The sequence below is a fragment of the Furipterus horrens genome, unplaced genomic scaffold, assembly GCF_987537825.1.
Source record: "Furipterus horrens unplaced genomic scaffold, mFurHor1.1.pri manual_scaffold_2, whole genome shotgun sequence".
Classification (NCBI taxonomy): domain Eukaryota; kingdom Metazoa; phylum Chordata; class Mammalia; order Chiroptera; family Furipteridae; genus Furipterus; species Furipterus horrens.
Window position 1 is genome coordinate 110,743,446 of NW_028327172.1, and position 21,359 is coordinate 110,764,804.

The 21,359-nt window shown below is 36.5% G+C and overlaps 1 protein-coding gene across 1 annotated transcript in view; it reads left to right on the plus strand.

Annotated features, from left to right (window-relative positions):
- The window catches only part of LOC150019284 (glutamate receptor ionotropic, delta-2), a 388,160-nt gene that overhangs the window by 124,800 nt on the left and 242,001 nt on the right, over positions 1-21,359 (plus strand). The window contains exon 5 of the mRNA XM_090267947.1: positions 4,103-4,298. Coding sequence (XP_090124073.1) covers positions 4,103-4,298 — 196 coding nt within the window. The remainder of the gene's footprint in view (positions 1-4,102; positions 4,299-21,359) is intronic.

Sequence of the window (21,359 nt, forward strand, 5' to 3'; positions counted from 1 at the left end):
GCCCACAGATAATAGATGTTCTTGACTTTAAAGTGTACCCATATCAAAGCTATTGATACCAGGAATATCTAATATTAGACTATAATATGTAGCAAAATTAATTTTCAATGTTTGAAGGGCTTTAAATATAGTGTCTTATGGAAAGAGTTTGAAATCAATCTAGATTCCCTCAAATTCCTAAAATTTACTTTCACAAAAGTGCCCTAAATAACACAGTATCTCAGTATATGTAATGTCCATCCAAACATCACATACTTGTCAGCTGTTAGTATTGTTTAGTACCCAGGCTGCAGGTCATATATGACACTACTATAAGGAATAAAAGAAGAATTTCAGTAAGAAGAGAAAATAAGGCTGATTAGAGTGTCAAAGCATTTGCTTCTTTTATCCCACACCACTTATAGCCATAGATATTCATTTTCTACTCTATGTGCTTGACTCAAGATGGAGTTTTGGGAGAGGGGGACTCAGGTTTAATAGACGCACAGCATAGTAATTCACTGAGTTTTATGTGAGTATATCTGAGATTTGTGTGGTTAGGTGGAGAAATAGAATATTCTAGTCTAGTATGAATATATTCACAGTTAACTCTTTTTTAGAATACTCTGGACTTTCCCATTCCATGGATGGGGTAAACATTGCCAATTTTTTTTTAATGTCAATAGCCCTGGCTGGTGTGGCTCAGTGGATTGAGTGCCGGCCTACGAACCCAAAGGCTGCTGCTTTGATTCCCTGTCAGGACACGTGCCTGGGTTGCGGGCCAGGTACCCAGTTGCGGGAGTGCAAGATATATCTTGCACTGATGCTCCCCTCCCTCTATTTCTCCCTCCCTTCCCTTCTCTCTAAAAATAAATAAATAAAATCTTTAAAATCAAATGAATAAATAAATGCCAATATTTGCTATGGAAAATTAATTTATATTAGGTACTTATTAATTATTTTAGAATTGTTTGCATTTTAAGACAATGATATGGCATGTCTAAATAATATATATTCAGATATTGACCTTGAGATGCAATTTTTGAGGATTATAGCTTCTAGAGTAACCTATTAGATTTCTTTCAGGGGATCATAACATAGACAATAACATTTCTGCTGATCTTCTATAAAATCTGATTAGTATGAAAATGCAAAATAACCACTTAAAATAAGCACTTCCTTTCTGTGTTGGGCTCCTATAACAGCCTTTTTTTTTTTTAAACTTCATTTTACTTCATTTTATATTTGTCACCTTTGCTGCTATCTTGGTGTACTATAATGGAATGGCACTGAAATGGACAGGCTATAATTTTTATAGCAAGCACATCTCAATGCAAATTTGTGAGCTGACTTGATATCAGAAATAAAGCTAAGGGACCATGCCTTTGTTCTAAGATACAAAAAAACCTGCTATTTTAAATTTGAAGTATGTTGAAAATAAACTCCTTTTTTCTGGAATCAGGCAATATATTAAGAAGACTCTTTTTTAATTTTATTGTGTAGAAAAGAGTTTTACCAACTGAACTTTTTATTACTAGAGTATTATACCTTAAAGTTGTAAAGTTATTATTTAAGGTGATGCTATGTTATATAAACATGGTTATTTTAAAGATATTAACATTTGATATCAACTTTTTTCTTAGAAAGCTAAGAGGGGGTGTTAATTTATTTTACAGTGTTTTACTAGCATGATAATTTGGGCAAACTACCTATATATTTAAACATGAGCATAAAAATTTTCACTCCTAGACTGATCACAGCATCATCAAAATGAAGCCTGAGAGTTATAATCAAGAGTAATTGATGGAACCACTAAGCAGCCAGTGGCCAGTCCTGTCCTGGGAGGGTTTCTTTTATTTTATTTCTTTTAATTGTTTACTTATTAATTTTAGAGGAGGGAGGAAGAATAGGAAGAGAGAAGGAGAGAAAGAGAGAGAAATGTTGATTTGTTGTTCTATTACTGTATGCATTCATTGGTTGATCCTTGTTCATGTTCTGGCAGGGGGTCAAACCCACAACCTTGGTGTATCAGGATGATGCTCTAACCAACTGAGCTACCTGACCAGAGCTATTCTGGGAGCATTTCTGACAAATCCTAACATGGCCTTCTCCAGCCATAGACCTTAAGGTTCTAGAAGGTGCAAGCTCTGCACATCTACCTACCCTAACCCTTGTATTTATAGAGTTGAATAATGAGGCCAGATATTATAACAAGTACAGATATGTTTCATTTCTTTCCCCTGTGTTCCCACTTTAAAGTATCCTCCATTAAATAGTGGGAAATATTCTTAAATGTTAATATTTTGAATACAGTTTTACTCCTAAGGCCTGAAACAATAGTCAGTAAGTTGTAAATTGTTCTTTTGAAACAAAATTCTTATTGCCGCACAATTACCAAGATAATTATGGGATATCCTAGGAGCACACACCCTGTTACTCTCCTTCAAAGTTGTACCCTATCTATATGTAGATATTCCTACTTTTTCCCTCAATTATTACTTTGCTGTCACTTTTTCTTTTATAAGTTTAGAATAATATCAGTAGTTATAGATATTTCTAGAAAACGTGTTCCTTCAAAAACTATTTTCAATGCATCATTTTATGCAATTAAAGTGTGGAACTGAAAGGAATTATCATGGCAGTTTTATAGAGTAAGTTATAAACATCAACAACATAAAACTCAATAAAATACAGAGTAAGTTTTGCTAAAAGTTACTATTAGAAATTGGTATAAATACTTCTCTAACAGATGCAGCCTTTAATTCATTGCTTGCCACACAACTTTGTACATGATGGAAAGTGGCGAGCTATAACAGTATTGCCAATACCCTTGCCCAGTGCTATTGGTGTTGGTTGCAAAGATCTTCAGGAAACTATTAAGAAACCTTATCTAGAAACAGACCAAAAGGTCAGAAGTAACATGAGATTCATGGCTCATGGTTGGAGAGCTGTGGGCATTTATTTTTGTTCCAAATATGGCATAGCGTATCAAAACATCTGCTCCCATTCTCAGAGGATAGTGGCTCTGAAGCATGCCAATATCAAATTTTGAGCAGTATGCCAAAGACACATATTTGTTTTTAAATGTCAGTCATTAGAGTTGGGCACCATCTCAAATTCAGTGAATTCCAGTGGAGTGGGGTAATTCATTCTCTAAGAAAGTATAGAGTGGCTCAGAAACTCAATGTGAGGAAATCAACCTCCAATTTAGAGATAACCCGGGAAAAGTAGATGCTATCTGTAAATTCAAAGATTGCTTTGAAAGTTCTAGAGCATTATTCTGTAAAAGAGAAAATTAAAAACATATTTAGCTTTCAGGAAGCATAGACTTTATTGCATTTGAATACAAATAAGAACATTCTCTCTCACGCACACACATACACACACAGACACTTAAAGCAAATAATATAAAATAAATATAGAAGGAAGAGTCAGAAACTTGCAGTAGAAATGATATAGTATTTAGAAACAATCTAGTCTACATTTGAATCTTATCTCTGTTTCTCACTGAATGTGCAAGTCCTTTCTTCTCACAAATGGGTAGAATAGTTCTGAACATGAGGCACTGATGTGAGGATAATGTGTGTCAACTGACTAGGATGTATGTAGTAGCCACTCAATAAGTAATGACTATCATAAAAACTAATTTTTAAGTATATACTTGACCTTAAAACATGTTGTTTATACAAAATGTAATTATTTTATAAAAATAGTAAAGATTTGCCACCTAAAAGAACATAGGCTTATGGCTTATAATACATTGAAATTTTAAAAATACTAAATGATTATATGATTATCTAGCAATCTGATTTACTTTGCTTTGTTGGGGTGGCTAAATTTTATTTTAGTTTTGTTCAGTTTAGTGCAGATTCATAACAAATGCATTGCTTTATCACTACACATGTTCACCTTCCCTCCAGTAGTAATTTTGTCTTCTCTTGATTTGTATAGTGCCATCCATTCTAACATCAATTTTCTTTACATATTACATCTTAATATTAAGAAACAACAAAATAAGAAGAGCAGTTTGACATCTATATTTACATATATTGTTCTTTGCCTCCTTTAACTTGAAAATATTCAGTACTCTTTCTTGTGTCTCTCTTCTCTCCTAATAATTAAGATCTCTCCAGGACCTGTCCAAGCAGACAGACATCCCTTATGGCACCGTCCTGGACTCTGCAGTATATGAGCATGTTCGCATGAAGGGCATGAATCCTTTTGAGAGGGACAGCATGTATTCCCAGATGTGGCGGATGATCAGCCGAAGTAATGGATCAGAGAATAACGTTTTGGAGTCCCAAGCAGGCATTCAGAAGGTACTGGCCCTAGTTCTTCCTTCATCGTCTACCCTCTTGTCTTCATGTTAGAATTGCTAAGATTGGTTTCTTTCTTTTCCTAAAATTTTAACTTTTACATAGAGTTTTCAGTAACATTATACTTTCTGTTGATTTAAAGAAGATTTTGAGGTAGCAGTGCACCAGTAGAGAGAATTCAGATCCCTCTATAGTGTGTCTAAAGCAGTGATTTTGAACCAATGTGCCACAAGAATTTTTAAAGCATGCAATACCTGACTATTTTTGTCAGGGGCACTGATTTCATTTTTCTTGGATTGTCAAATACAAAAAAATGAAAACAGCCAACACAATAATAGCCATCCAGTGTGAATGAATCAAAATTATACCTATTTATTTTTGTCGATTGGCAGAAAATAGAATGCAGTTTTTGGTATGCTGCAGAATTTTAGTAATTAGTTTATGTGTGCCATGAGATGAAAAACAGTTGAAAATCACTGATTTAAAGAATATGTTTCCTTTGAATTCTGAAGCTAGAAAACATGACTTGATTTCTTGTTCAGAACAGGCTCAGAGACTTATACACATGAAGTCTGAAAAGGTTTGAACAAATTTCATTCCAAATGTCATTCAGTTCTTTCAAGTGAATAAGAGTCTTTACTGCATTTGTTTTTAAATCAAAACCTTGTTTTATGATTATGTGAGGCTACCTATAAGTAAGAGTTAATCTTATCAACAAAGTTCCAACAAGTGTCTTTCTATTTCCAGAAGTGAAAATATTTATATCTTATTTTTAAATAGCAATCATTTAGAGGTTATTTTACAAAAATAAAAATAAAAATAGGTGCAGAATACTTAGAAAGTAGTCCCCTTTGTGAAAAATAAAAAGCCAGTTTTTATTCTGGGCTATGGTTTATAAACATGTATACAAAAGGAATGCTTTCTTTCTCAGGCCCTATCAATCTCAATGAGAGAACTAAATAATGTTTGCTTAAAGTTATTTCCATGGCTAGCACAGTGAAAATCACAATGGTTGATATTTAATAAATAATTACAGGGTGAATGAATGAGCGAATGAATGAACGAATGTCACTAAGAGTAGCAATGGTGGTATACAGTTTTTCTCTGAAACCTACAGCAGAATAATTTGACCCCCATATCAGAGTTTCTTGTTCAAAACTAAATAATACTATGTTGGAGAATGTTTTGATGGCTGTAAATGTTATTCTGCCAGATTCTAGCATTACTCTGTGCCTTTTTATTTGATGTTATTTATCAGCTACTGCTATTGCTGTGGTCCCCTAGAGTCAGCCTAGTAATTTTGCAGTTACTACATTGATTTCATTATTTTAAAAACTAGTGATGCTAACATAAACATCTCTCCAAGTACTGCCTTTGAGGAAGTGAATGTTTTTGAAATATTAGTAATGGCCTCTAACTCTTTCACCCTTATGTTATTAATCCCAGTTTTCCAAGGCCCAGGTATCGATCCTAAAATGTTTCTTTTTCATTTTTATCAAGCGGTTCATCGGCTCCTGGAAGTTCAACATGGTGTCCTCCAGTGGTGGGAGGACAGGGGGAGGATCGGGAGAGTGAGCGCGTGAATGGACTTCTCTGTTGTCTGGGGTATGAGAGGGTCAGCATTTTAGTGTTAACTGGTTACTCATAGGATGTGAGTGTATTTAAGCTTCAGAATAAGTATACTAAGTGGTTTTTGAAAGTTATTTTTCTTCATACTGTCTATTGTTAAAAATAAATTTGTTTTCTTGAAGATGGGTATTAATCAAAATTTATAGTTTATATTTCTATTCCATTCTAGAAGTTGAAGTTCCCCACACTTTACAAATTCTTATTATATCATATTATTCCAGAGAAATTTTATTGTTTTCTCCCAGCAAATTCCAAATAAAATATATATTTTTTAATTTATGAATTAACACTTTTATATTTATTCATTCAATATTTGCTAATTACCAATTATGTACTAGACCCTAATCTAGGAACTGGAGATTAACTTAACCACAGAGGAATGATCACTGGATTCATAAATTATAATGTCTGGTGAGAGAGTTAGAAATAGTAACATAAATATGTAATCAAACAAAATGATTAAAATTTGATAAATGCTATGAAATAAACAAATAGGGTGCTATTGTAGAAATTAGAGAGGGAATCTACTTGAAGCACAGTGATCATGTAAGCTTTTGCAAGAAAATAAAATACTAGCTGTTATCTGCCTGATCAGGAGCTGGTCTTGTGGAAGAGAGGGTGACAAGGTATCCCCACAAAGTATAGCATAGGCAAAGGTTGGAAGGTACATTCTCAAAACTGATTTAAAATTGACATGGCTGGAGCATGTTGTATAAGAGAGCATGGAAAGAGGTTAGTAGGCAGGAAATAGATCATATAGGACCTTGTTGTCCTTGGTTAGGAATTTGGATTTTACTTGAATGGCAAAAAATGCTAATGAACTAGGGAAATGTCGTGATTTACTTTTACCTTCCAAGACGCTCACTATAGCTGATATATGCTGATTGGGTGAGAGTATGCAAATAGTAGAAATAGTTAGAACAAAAGACACTTGTAATTCTCTGAGAAAGCCAGTCAAGTGGATACATGTGAACAAGGCCTTATTTTATTCTTATGTTTTTATACATCCACACGACCTTATACATATACACACCTCTTATATTTTTTGTATTAATACAAACTGGGTATACCTCCTATATCCTGGTATTTCCAGAATAATATATAAATCACAAATATATATGGTATCAGTTGCCACTTAGAAGCTTTAATAGTCATGTATACATTAAGATATACATGTATATATTCTAAGGCAGGGGTCCCCAACCCCCAGACAGTGAACTGGTCCTCAGCCCGAGGACCTCACCTGAGCTCTGCATCCTGTGTCATCCCCCACCCTGACCACCCCCTCTGACACCCTCCCCCCAGGTCTTCCAAGAAACTGGTCCCTGGTACTAAAAAAGTTGCGGATTGCTCTTCTAAGGTCTTCGTATTATTCAAAACAGTCTCTCCTTTTCCAAGTATGTACATACAGATTTCTACATTTCCTAGGCTTTTTTGTCTTTTTTCTTTTTACCTTTATATCTTTTAACCATCTGGAATTTAATTTTACATTTGTATATATGTAAAAATAAACTAAATATGAACACTGTGAAAATTCCTATCTGAGATTCCATGAAATAAAGGTGTTTTCAACTAGACAACTGATAATATCTGTAGTATGTGCTGACAACTTTAGTTAATTATTCTTTAGGCTTCTCTGGGTTTTCTTTTCCTTTAAATATGTAGCCATTCCATCACCTTTCAACTTGTACTAGTATCTCTTATGCTGTTGCTAAATGTCATCCATTTATTTAAAAAATCTGTTATGAAGAGTGGAAAGAACTCTGGTCTGAGCAACAAACTATCTGGTTTTCCAGTGCCTAGCTGTATAACTTTGGCTTAGCCATTTGGATTCTCTAAAACTCAGTTTACCCATCTGCAAAATCACAGGACCGGAATTAAAAGCCTGGTCTTTTCAGGCATATCAAGCTGGTTTTGAATTCAGTTCATTTTTTAAAACAATATGTATAAATGTAACTAGTTACTTAAAGATCTCTGGGCCCCAGACTTTTCATTAGTGCTAAAGAATTCCGACCTCATTTTCTTCCCTTACTTTAAAGAAATAATATACGTAGAAGCATCAATAAATAGTATAATTAGATGACCGGCTAAGATGGAGGCCTTAACTGTTATGCTCTATCTCCCTCCATAACTAAGAAGGACTACAACTACCACAAAACCAGAAATAACCAAAAGTTCCAGAAAACAAAGCTACATGGAAGTCCAATGTATGACGTTCTAAACAAGTGGTGCTCGTCTGGACGGGTAGGAGGGGTGAAGCCGGGGCAGAGATGTCAAGTTGTGCTGGCAGCAGCAGCTGCAGTGATGGACCGCGGTAAGCACAGACACCCATATTTAAGGGAAGGCGAAAGCACCTGGGGAGCACCCCCGGCTGCAGTCCAGACCCATCAGCTCGCAATTCCACTGCTGGGGAAGGCAGACCCCCATTGCCTCAGACTGTGAGGCCCAGAGGGCATAGGGACGGAGGAGGCTTCTGATCTCTCATCAGAGAGTTACGGCAGGAATTCATCTTGGACCCCCGTCCCCGTACAAAACACCACAGTGTGGTGAGAAGGATCACCCAGTAGTGACGAGCGCATGGGGCTCTGCCCTTTATAGCATAGGAGGTATGACAGCCCTACCCAAGATGGAAAGATAAACAAAAATGGTCAGGATGGCAGGAATCATGATTGAAATACCAATCACGCAGCTGGCCAAAAAGCAAACACATGAGTTAACCGATGAACAAATAGATAATCCTTCTGGGGCTCAGTTCAGAGCTATAGTCATAAGGCACCTTACAGAATTAACAAAAGATATTGAACAAGATGTGGAAGGAATGAAGGCTAGTCCTGCTGAAATGAATGAAAACACATACGAGACAAGTGAGGAAACAAAAAACAGAGATCAAATCAAAAAATCAGAACATAGGGAAGGAACAAACAACCAACCAGTACAGAAAGAGGAAACAAAAAGTGAGGAATATGAAGAGAGGCTCAGAAACCTCTGGGACAGCTATAAGCAGGCCAACAGCTGAATTATAGGGTTGCCAGAGGTGAAGAAGAAGAACTAGAAATTGAAAAATTATGTGAAAAAAAATGAAGTAGAACTTCCCTAACTTGGGGAAGGAAATAGACTTACAGGTCCAGGAAGCACAGAGAGTTCCAGAAAAACTGGACCCAAGGAGAACCACACAAAGACTCATTATAATCAAAATGTCAAAAATTAAAGATAAAGAGAGAATCTTAAAAGCAGCAAAAGAAAAGAAAAGAATTATGTACAAAGGGGTCCCAGTTAGACTATCAGCTGATTTCTCAAAGGAGACTCTACAGGCAAGAAGGGACTGGCAGAAATATTCAAAGTAATGAAAATCCAAAACCTACAACCACGAATACTCTATCCAGCAAAATTGTCATTCAGAATAGAAGGGCAGAGAAAGTGCTTCCAGGGCAAAGTAAATCTGAAGGTGTTCATTAGATCCAAACCACTGTTATATGAGATGTTAAAGGGACTTGTTTAGAAGAAGGAGGATCAAAACTATGAACATTAAAATGAAAACTCTATCACAACAACCAACAACAGAAGCTAAGGAATCAAATCAAAGGCAGATTAGGTAGGCAACGAGAGTAGAAAAACAATTATAGGTATGGGGAACATACTGGGGGGAGGTCAGCAGGGGGCGGAAGGGAGGGAGATGATGCAGGAATTAAGAAGCATAGTAGGAGGGAATGGAGTAGACAGGAAGAGGTTGAGAAGAACTATATGCACAACCAATGGACATGGACTAAAAGGGGGGGACAACTGGAGGGAGGGATGTCACTGGGTGGAGGGGAGGAGAGGGAAAAGAAATTGGGACAATTGTAACAGCATAATCAATAAAACATATTTTAAAAATATAATATGATTAGAGCCATAAAGTCATAAAATAATCCTAAAGATTACCAGAGAAAATGTGTACCTGAGGGATTTGTAACTACAAAGCATTATTATTTAATATTTCCTAAGGTTAACTTAAAATTGTGACATAAAAAAACGATAATGCAATAGAAGTACTAAGAATGATTTCTGTTCTCTGATAGTCTGCTGATAAAAAGAACCTACAAGTTTAAAACTGCAAATCAATTCTCTCAGTATTTGTTACACCACATTTTTCAGTTTTCTGATTTACTAGAGGGATATTAAAGAATGTCCTTATGAATTCATAATGGAAAATATCAAAATGATATTTGCTTATAGTATATATTTATTTCAACCAAAATCACAGACAGGTGACAATTGATTAGACTGAAAATAGATAATAATAATAAAACGTATTTTGGTTTAGTTTGCAAGGTCTTGGTCAGCTTCCATTAAAACAAAACCAACCAATCAAGAAACTGCAACCTTCTTGCCCACTAAAGCTCACTGAGAGTTCAAGAGTTTGAGAACACATGAAATGTGGTTCTCCCCCAAACAACTAGTCTGGCACATCTCACATAGCAGCTTCCTACTCTCTGTCATTGACTTCTAATTTGTGCAGGCAGAAAGGACTTCAGAGGTCAATATTCCACAAAAGGCCAAACTTCTTCTACAATACTTTGACAGGAATATGAATATATGAATATATATATATATATATATATATATATATATATATATATATTTAGCTTTGCTAAAAGGAAATGATGAATGTGAGGCTTGGGAATTTTTTTAAATGAAACTAGGTATATATAATGTATTTATATTGATAGGATGGTAAAGAAAGGAAAACACATAGTGTTGAATATATATCTTTTGTATTGGTATTTTAGGATCCTTGGGGTATATTCCCAGAGATGGAATTGCTGGGTCAAAAGGGAATTCCTTTTTAATTTTTAAAGGAACTCCAAATTGTTTTCCACAGTGGCTGCATCAGCCTGCATTCCCACCAACAGTGCACTAGGGTTCCCTTTTCTCCACACCCTCATCAGCACTTATTGTTTGTTGATTTATTAATGATAGCCATTCTCACAGGTGTGAGATGATATGTCATTGAGGTTTTAATTTGCATCTCTGATAGTTAGTGATATTGAGCTTTTTTTTTTTAAATGTCTATTGACACTCTGTATGTCCTCTTTAGAGAAGTGCCTATTCAGGTCTTTTGCCCACTTCTTAATTGGGTTATTTATCTTCCTAGCATTGAGTTTATTAATTTTATATATTTTGGAGAGTAAACCCTTGTCAGATGTATCATTGGTGAAAATGTTCTCCCATATAGTAGGTTTGCTATTCATCTTGCTGATAGTTTCTTTAGCTGTACAGAAGCTTTTTTATTTGATGTAGTCCTGTTTGTTTATTTTCTACTTTGTTTCCAGAGCCTTAGAAGATACATCAGCAAAAATATTGCTATATTGGATATCTGAGGTTTTACTGCCTTTGTTTCTTCTAGGATTTGTATGGTTTTGTGACTTACATTTAAGTCGTTTATCCATTTTGAGTTTATTTTTGCGTATAGTGTAAGTTGGTGGTCTAGTTTCTTTCTTTCCTTTTTTTTTTTTTTTTTTGCATGTACCAGTCCAGTTTTCCCAACACTGTTTGTTGAAGAGATTGTTTTTATTATATTATGTGTTCTTGCCACCTTTAGCAGTGCTATATAAAATAGCCAAGATTTAGAAACAGCCTGAGTGCCCATCAGTAGATGAGTGGATTTAAAAAATGTGGTACATTCACCAATGGGATACTATGCAGCAGACGAAAAGAAGAAACTTACATTTTGCAACAACATGGATGAACCTGGAGAACATTATGCTAAGTGAAATAAGCCAGTCAATGAAAGGCAAATACCACATGATCTCACTTATATGTGGAATCTATTGAACATAATAAACTAACAAATAGAACAGAAACAGAAGATTAGATACATAAAATAGACTGACAGTGTCCAGAAGGGAGATGGGGATGGGATAAAACATAGTAAAGAGATTAACCAAAGAACATTTATGCACACCTCATGGACAGGGGCAAGTATATGGGGATTGAATTATGGAGGGGTGGAGGTAGGGCTGGTAGAAGTGGAGAAAGGGAGAAAAAGTGAAAGCAGCTGTAACAGCATAAGCAATAAAAATAAAAAATAAAAAAAATTTAAAAAAGGAAGACTCATGATGCAGGAGAGAGACAGAAGAACTGCTGAACAACTGTTTTGAATAGGTGATAAGTAATGGGATCCAGTGCACAACTGGAGTTTAGACTTAGGAGCACAATCCATCCAGAGTAAGAGGAGGAAGATAGAGCCTATGGGTAAATGCATATAGCTTGGAAAATATGGTGGTGGGAGAAAGTGCAAGTTCACTTTCAACTTCTGTATTCACTGAAATAAACAAGAACCAAGGCCATCACTGAAGTGTAAGCAGCAGGATAGAGATTGTGGAGATCTGAAGAAAGAGAAGGTAGGAATAGTTGTTCTGGAGATCGCGATGGCCAGTAGACTAGTGAACGATACTGGGATTCCTAGAAAAGACTAAAGGCCCTTTGTGGTAGTAGTCATGGCTATAAATTGGGGCCAATCAGCATGATTGTGAGATGTTTTTTGTTACCATCTTCAGCTCCCTGAATGTAAATGTGGAGTTGATAGAGTGTAGGATTTGCCAGAGTTGGTGTTTGTTAGATGAGCGTGGTAGAAGATGGTGTGGTGAGTGAGTTGAAAGCGAATGCAAAGAAAATGTTGTCAATATAAATCATGGAATTGGAGCTTTATAGGAGGAAAGTGATGACATAAGGAGACTGAGGATGGCATGAACAATGAACTGTGGGTCTAGGTGGAACTGAAGAATTAGAGCCATGACCAGAAGGGCAAAAACAGGATGGGAAATAATACAAAGTTTGTTCTGTGATGACACATTTGAAATTGAGATGATAAAGTCAGTGCTGGTATTAGAAATATGATGTGGGAGTGGGTGACTGAGGTAAGAGAAAAGACACAATCTTTTTGGAGAAGAGGAAATGAAGAGACTGAGAAGCCCAGAACTGGCATGGGATGTCTATGTGAATAAGGAAGTCACTAAAAATAACACAGAGCTACTATTTGACAGTGACAGAGGGCCAAATGATAAAATCTCCAAGCAACCTTGAAGTGACAGAGTCAGCAGACAACTGCAGTAAGAATGAGTAGCAGGTTGTAAATATAGTCTGATAGAATGACCGTCAAAGCTAAAGGACTTTGGAGACAAGGGTCTAGATGTAGTTCAAGGGGAAAGCAGAACCACCCTTCATCCAGTCCCTGTGGTATGCATGTTGTAGAAGAGAAAAATAACCATCACTTGAGAAAACCACAGGTAATATGGTATCCCCAGAGGAGAAGCAGGTTCTACTTAGCAAACAAAAGTAAAGGGAAACTTTTAAAAAAACAGATTGAAAAATATGTTCAGGGTGACTCTTTGTCTAAGTTTGGGACAGTCTCAATTTTGCCAGGTGTCCCGCTTTTATTAATAGAATCCCTGCAATAATCACAATTTATAATAAATATTTATTTGGTCTTCCTCCTGTTTCTGGCACAGAGCTCCTAAAATTCTTAGAATTTCCTAAGTGAGGAGAGTGATAAAATTGTATTTTATTATGTTAATGAGGTGACTTTTGCACTGTACCTAAGAATGGAGCTGCTGGCAGGGAAACCAACCACCTGATTGGGAGACTGGAACTTTCAGTCTCACCTCTAGTCTCCTGGGAGGGAAAAGGGGCTGGAGAGTTCCATCACCAATGGCCAATGATTTAGTCAATTGTGCGTATGTAATGCAGCCTATATAAAACCCCAAAAGGACAGGGTTCTGACAGTTTCTGGGTTGGTAAGTACATGTAGGGTCAGGGAAAGCAGCACTCTTCTTCCCCATACCTTGCCCTACACTTCTCTTCCATTTTAGCTGTTTCTGAGTTACATCAGTTTATAATAAACCAATAATTTAGTTTCTCTGAGGTGCCTGAACCACTGTACCAAGTTAATCGAACCCAAATAGAAGGTCATTGGAACCTCCAATCTATGGCTAATGAGTGTAAGAGCACAGGTAACACCCTGGACTTGCAGTGAGCTTCTGAATGCTTAACCTGTGAAATCTGACACTATGTCCTATTGATAATGTCAGCATTATGATGAATTGTAGGATATCCAGCCAGTGTCTAGGAATTGTGTGAGACTTCCTCCCCAATCATGTGTCAGAATTGGTCCTAGAACCTTTAATCCCTTTTCACTCTCAAGATTATTCCCATCACAACAATAAATTGTAATATCTCCCTGTATATGAGTCATGGTGATGACAGAGTTCAATAGAGCAGCGTGAAATAGTGTAGAGAGTTGGAGAAGAATAGGAAACTTGGTCAAAAGCAGGGCATGTACAGATCCAACTAAATAGGAAATGAGGAGTGACCTGGACATTTCAGACTTTTCATGACAGGAATTTAGGGATTTAGAGCCAAAATAGGCTATAGGCTGTAGGCTCTAGGTAGACTGTATTGATAAGCTGGGGAGTGCAGTGTGGCTGGAGGGTGAACACACTCACAGGAGCAGACTGACAGTGGCAGGTGGGGGCCTGGCTAAGAGTAGTCTTTCCAGCAACTGAGAGATTCAAGGGTATTGCTGCTCACAGCTAAGGATGAAGTAAGGGGAAACCAAGTTACATTTTTTTTAAAAGTCTGCATAGAAGTGTTACAAAGTTTTACATAGTTAATCGTGGCCTTCTGTGCCAAAACCATGAACCACAGTGGCCATATTTTTTTCTGGTTGTTCCTTCCTCTTCGTCCTAGAGCCTTGTAGCATTATTTGACATTGAGTAAAAGTACCAAAGTGGATGACAGTTCATGAGACAGCAGCAGAAAGAGGATAAGAACTAACTTGAGCTTCAGTAAACAACTTGGTAACATACCAATAGCTACATAACCTTAAAATAAGGGTTAGGCCTAAATACAGAAATGAATGATCAGACTGAGCACAACAAGATAAAATAGTCAATAGCACTGGGTCTATAAAAATGCCAAGAGTCCTGGGCTATCATACTACTGGGCTCAGAGGTGGCAATGCATTTGTTCAATCTGTCTTTTTGCCAAATAATTCCAAAAAACAATATATGAATCATATTAGCACTTTACCTGCATCTGGGAGTTTAGATCCCACTGGCATATTTTTTGCTCTTAGAAAACAGAGCTTTTAGGTCTGTCGCTTAGCACACAGTAAATATCACTCTTCTTTATGCACCAGTGGGAGAATGAAAAACACACGGACATCATTTCCAGCTGCCCTGCCAATGCATGTTTAATGCCAGGGATTAGGTGTTTTGTTTTTTTTTTAATTATATTTTTTACAACTTATGTTTGTTTCTAATAATCTTCTTGGATGTCTTAAGTCACAATTAGTCTTGATTAGATATTTTCCTGAAAAGAAAGAGAAACCTAAAATCATATATTGCTTAGGCAGTCATAAGCATTATAACTTGAGTTAGACTATGTCAGGTCATATATCACACAAAGCAAACTATAAATAGGAATTTTTCTAGATGCCCAAGGGGAAAAATATATATACATTCTGTAAATTAAAGTGAAAATTACAGAGATATGATCTTATGCTTATAAAGATAACACTACTAACCCACTATTGACAGAGCATGTATATTTTAAATTGCTTTTTTAGTGTAGTGATTTAGTCCACGAAGAAAGCCAGACCTGCTCCAATTCTTATTTTAATTAGCTACACTCTATTCTAATTCATCTATTCAGTCACTCATTCCTTTAATAAACAAACTGTTTTTTTATTCAATGGCTTCTTAGTACCAGAAACTATGCCAGGCACAGAGGATGCTGAGATGTATTATTTAGTCCAGTGTGGCTGTAAAATGCAGAATAGTAGCTACCCAGTGAAAGATGTATAGGATTATAAAGTAATATAACAAAACAGAGAAAGTCAACCAAGCAGAGCCTAGGGGAACAGGCTACTTCAGATCACAAAGGCTTCCTAGAGGAAATAATGTTAAACTTAGAATAAATTGGATTTTATTAAGTAAAAGAGAGATAGGAGTATGAAGGACAGGGAAAAGACAGCCTGAAAAAAAAAAGCATAAAGGTGAGCAGAGCACAGTACCCTGCAGGAAACAAAATGCAATTACAGTTTGTTATTAGGAGGTTGTATTAGGGATTTCTAGAGAAATAGGACCAATAGGAGATATATATGTGTGTGTGTATATAATATAAATCATATATCCTATGTGATATATATATATATATAACCCTGGCTGGTTTGGCTCAGTGGATTGAGCGTCGGCCTGTGAGCTAAGTGTCGCTGGTTCGATCTTCCAGTCAGGGCACATCAGAGAAGGAAAACTCTGATTCCAAAAAACCTCCGCTGCCTTGCGGCATACCTCTTCAGGGGAAAGGCTAAGGGAGTAAACCCCGACAGAAAATCCGGAGCCGGAGTCCCTAAGGCGGTTTGACGTTGTAGTCAACACCGGCAACTCCTGCGGCGCACCTGAAGCCAAGCTGTATTGACTCCGTCTTTCCCTTGGACCCTTCAGCTGCGAAGAGAGGGGGGGTCTGCTGCATGGGCAACAGCAGACCCTCCATATCACCCTGCCCAGGCTCTGTAGCTTCAGTTTCACTGGAGAGGACACTCCAGCGTCATCACAAGATGTCGATTCAACACGGGAGGAGACAGATACCGTGTCACTCCCGAGTCGGACTGCACAGCCATTCTCGGCGGTGCAGATAGACACTTAAGAAGCTACACCATCGTCTCTCGAGACGGACGGCTGCCGACGACGACATATCCTATGTATAACATATAATAAACATAACATATATTATATACATACATACTTGTGTGTATATGTGTATAATATATATGTACACATATATATACACACACACAATGAGATTTATTATAAAGAATTGTCTCACATGCTTATGGAGGCTAAGTTCCACAATCTGCAGTCTACAGTGTCTGTCCAGAAAAAGTCCAACCATTGTTACTATAGTGAGAACAGTTTGCACAACATTGATGTGACCAGGCAGCCAAGGAGAGTGGACTGGAATGTGCGTGTGTGAACAATGACAAGTTCACTATACTAGTCAGTGGGGGCAGTATACGATGTTGAGCGAGTATGTGCATTGCGTGGACACAGCATTCAAAATGACTGAGCACAGAGCAACAAATCTGCATCATATTTTGTGTTAAGCTTGAACATTCCTCCATGGAAACTATTCAGATGATTCAGAAGTCTGAAGCTATGGGGAACTGGTGATTGGCAGCTTCATCATGACAACGCACCTGCTCATGCATCACGTCTCGTACAGAGATTTTTGGTGAAATGCCAAATCACCCAGGTGACTCAGTCCCCCTACAGCCCAGGTTTCGTGCCCTGTGACTTCTGGCTTTTCCAAAAATTAAAATCACCTTTGAAAGGGAAGAGATTTCAGACCATTGATGAGATTCAGGAAAACACAACAGGGCAGCTGAAGGCAATTGGGAGAACTGTGTGAGGTCCTAAGGTGCCTACTTTAAAGGGGGTTGGGGTGTCATTGTCCTATGTATAATGTTTCTTGTATCTTGTATCTTCTTCAATAAATGTCTCTATTTTTCATATTACATGGTTGTATACCTTCTGGACTGACCCCGTATAAAATGGAGACTCAGGAAAGCCAATGGTGTAAAATCAAGTCCGATTCCGAATGCCTGAGAACAGGAACACCATAAATTCCATTTCAAGGGCAGGAGCAGACCAACATCCCAGCTCAATCAGTTGGGCAGTTATTACTCAGCCTTCCTCCACCTTGTTCTGCTCCAACCCTCTGAGGGTTAGATAATGCTCACCCACATTGGAGAGGGCCATCTGCTTTACTCAGTCCACATATTCAAATCCTAACCTCTTCCAGATACATGTTAGTGGACACACCTAAAACTAATGTTTAACCAGATTTCTGGGCATCCCAGGGTTCAGTCAACTTAACACATAAAATTAACCATCACAGTGCTAACGATAAAGTTAAGGGATAAGAGGTACATTCTGTGCCTGGGGATCAAAGACACCCATCAGGTCATGTATCATCTAGTTTAGTTCTTACTCTCAAATTTACTTCCCAAAGTTAAAAGTGCATATACATCTTAAAATTTTTCTGTTAAAAAAATGCAGAAAACTAAAAACTGTAATTCCACTATAATTTTAAAATTGGCTCACTCTACCCATCCAACTGACCTTCAAAATTAACCTCCATGGTCTGGCTTCATGACTTTTTCCTGTATTTAGTAGGCATGCGTATGCACAAAGCTTTTGTTTGTTTTCTAACTTTTTATAAGAAAATTTTTTTGCCTTTTTTTAATATCTATTATAAATAGCTTTCATATTTGCATATATGTTCATATGTCATTTTGATATCTTCAAAATATTCCATGAATTACTACAATTTATCAAATCATTGCCCTTCATAAATACGTTGAATACTTTATATATTTTTCCTAAAAGCAGCTATGATGAATATTTATTTATTTAATTTATAATTACAGTCCTAAATGAAGGACTGTGGGTTAAGGACCATGAACATTTACAAATTTAATAACCAGTCTCAAGTCTCTGAAAACATCGTGCCAATTTCTACTGTTATCAATACAATAAGAGAGTTTTGTTTTTCTACTTCCTTGCCTGAAGTTGCCAAAATTAAATGGCATTACTCTTTCTTTTTTTCATTTTTTTTTCCAAAATGGTGAATGGAAACTAATTTTATTTTTATTTTTACTTTTCTATTTGTTAACAATGTTGAACATTTTTTCAAATGTGTATTGGTTTTCATGTTTTCTGTATATTGCTAAATTATTTCTTTTGCTTCTTCTTCTGGTGGCTTGTTATTATCACTTTTAATGCCTTTTAAAAATATTGATTTGATAGTAGTAATTTGTCTTTTTGGTAACTCTACCTCTAACCCATAAGGCTTTTTCATTCCAATCCATGCACACATCTGCAATTTCACTGTCAGTTAAGTCAATGTCCTGACAAGCAAATACAATTTGGTCAGGTCCTAATATAAATCTTTGTCAGGCCCAAGGGTCTACTTCAGAAGACAACATTTCTTTTGCCAGACAGTAATTTCGAGGAGCAGCATTTACTTTGCAAAAAGTGGAAAAAGCTAAATGGTTTTGTAAACATTCCTGTAAGAGTCCACTCTTTACTGCCTTACTTTTTATTCCTAAAACTATTAATATAAATAAGAATTTTTATATAACTTAGGTCCCTAGTAAAAGATACTGAAAGGGCTCAAAATTTTTGAAACATTCTTTTATGGGCATTTCTAGTTAAGATATTGGACTTTCATGCCTGTGTTTGTTTCCATTGCATTATGCTGGGGACCTTTATAGTGCACACTTTGAATTTTTAGTTTCTAATAAAACTCTCCTTCCCTTCATGGGAGAATTAGGAGACTATATGTTTCATTGGCATTCCTGTGAGTCCCAGCCTGGTTGTCCTTTTATATTTCTCAAAGGGACTTCCCTCTGCTATTACTCCAGTTTATGTGGTCACTGCTTTACTGTGATTTGCTTCTCAGCTTCTGAATTTAATCCACCTACTAAAACATAAATGCCATGGTGACCTGTGAAACTTCTGCTTTTACAATTCTCAGATTAATTGTCATCTGAGGCACTAAAGGTTCTGATTACAAATTCCTCCTTTCTTGTTAAGTATCTATAACTCAATTTTCCTTACTTTAAATCAATATGTTTTGCAAAGTCCTTTATGGCTCTGCCAGTTGGCACTGACCCAGTTGGGGGATGATAAGAGAAATAAAATTCTAATGCCTCGATAGTATTTTGGGGCAACAAATATATCACAATATAAACTATATTAACTATACTATAATTTGGTAGAAAATAGCCTGCCCTTTCAATTACTTAACCATTTTTAATTGTACAGTTTAGCAGCATTAAGTACATTCACATTGCTATATATCTATCACCAACATTTATCTGCAGAAAACTTTTTATATTATTAAACTAAAATTCTGTACCCATTAAAAATTTCCTCCATTTCCTCCTCTTCCAAACTCCTGGAAACCACAATTCTGCTTTGTATCTTTATGAATTTCACTACTTTAACTATGTACTTCATGTAGGTGTCATTATACAGAATTTGTCTTCTTGTGATGGCTTCACTTAGCAAAATGCCCTCAAGTTTCATCCATGTTGTAGAATGTCCTTCTGTTTTAAGGCTAAATAATACTTCATTATATGTATAGGACACATTTTGTTTATCCACTTATTAAACAATAGGCACTTGGGCTGCTTCTACCTTTGGCCATTATGAATAATGCTGCTATAAATATGTTTCAGTCTCTGCTTTCAATGCTTTTAGGTGTAAATCCAGAAGTGGAATTCCTGAATCATATGGTAGTTTTATTTTTAATTTTTGGGGGAACTGCATACTGTTTTCTGCAGTGGCTGCACTATTTTATATACCCACCAATTTTTCCGCATTCTCACATTCTCACCATCACTTATTTTGTTTGATTTTTATAGTAGCTGTCCTAATGGGTGTGAGATGGAAAATACAAATTTAAGTTATATTTTAATATTCATTTTAAGAGGTAATATGTTGGCAAAAAGTTGAATCACTAAAATATCTGTCATTTAACTCCGCTAGAAATCAGATTGTGCTGACTATTCAATCCAATCTGTAGAATTGGCTCACCCAGTAGTGATTCTCAAAGATAAAAGAGACCAATAACCTACAACCTACATCTGGCAATAGAGGCAAATCAGAATGGGGAGAGGAGTGTATAATTTAACAAAGCAAAAACAAAACCCATGCTATTCTGACCCACACAATTGAGAAGTGTGGGTTCTCTTAAATTCTCTTGGAATATTTGTCTCTGACCATTACCCATTGCTCTTCCCAGAAGTCATCACAGTCTAAGAGCTGAAAGGGAATGTGAAAATTTTCTACTTAAATCATTTTATTTTATAGATGAGAAAATTATACTTAAAGAGGTTAAGGAATTTATCTTAGGCCACACAGCATGTTAGTGTCAAGATTTATGACTACAATCCACATCTCTTAACTCCTGGTCATTTGCTCTTTCTACCACAATTGTAGAACTTCAGTCTCTAATGTCCTCTCAAAGCTAATTAAAATTCACATCACAGTTCGAGTGGTTCTCAAGCTGTAGAAGGTACTAATAATTACCTATAAAGGCTGAACAAGATGCTTATCCCCAAACTCCAGACCCAGATATGAAGATTCACTGAGTCTGGTGTGAGATTGCAAAAATTAAATTTTTAATAAGCAATTCAGGCATTCCTGATGAAAACTGTTCCAGATTATCTTCTGAGGGTCACTCTCCTGGGCATTATTTGAAAACCCTTGTCCTAGACCAGTGATCTCCAAAGTGTGGGCTCTGGACCAGCAGCATCAGTGCCACCTGGGAACCCATGAGGAATGCACATTCTTAGACCCTACTCCTGAACTTACTAATCAGAAACTG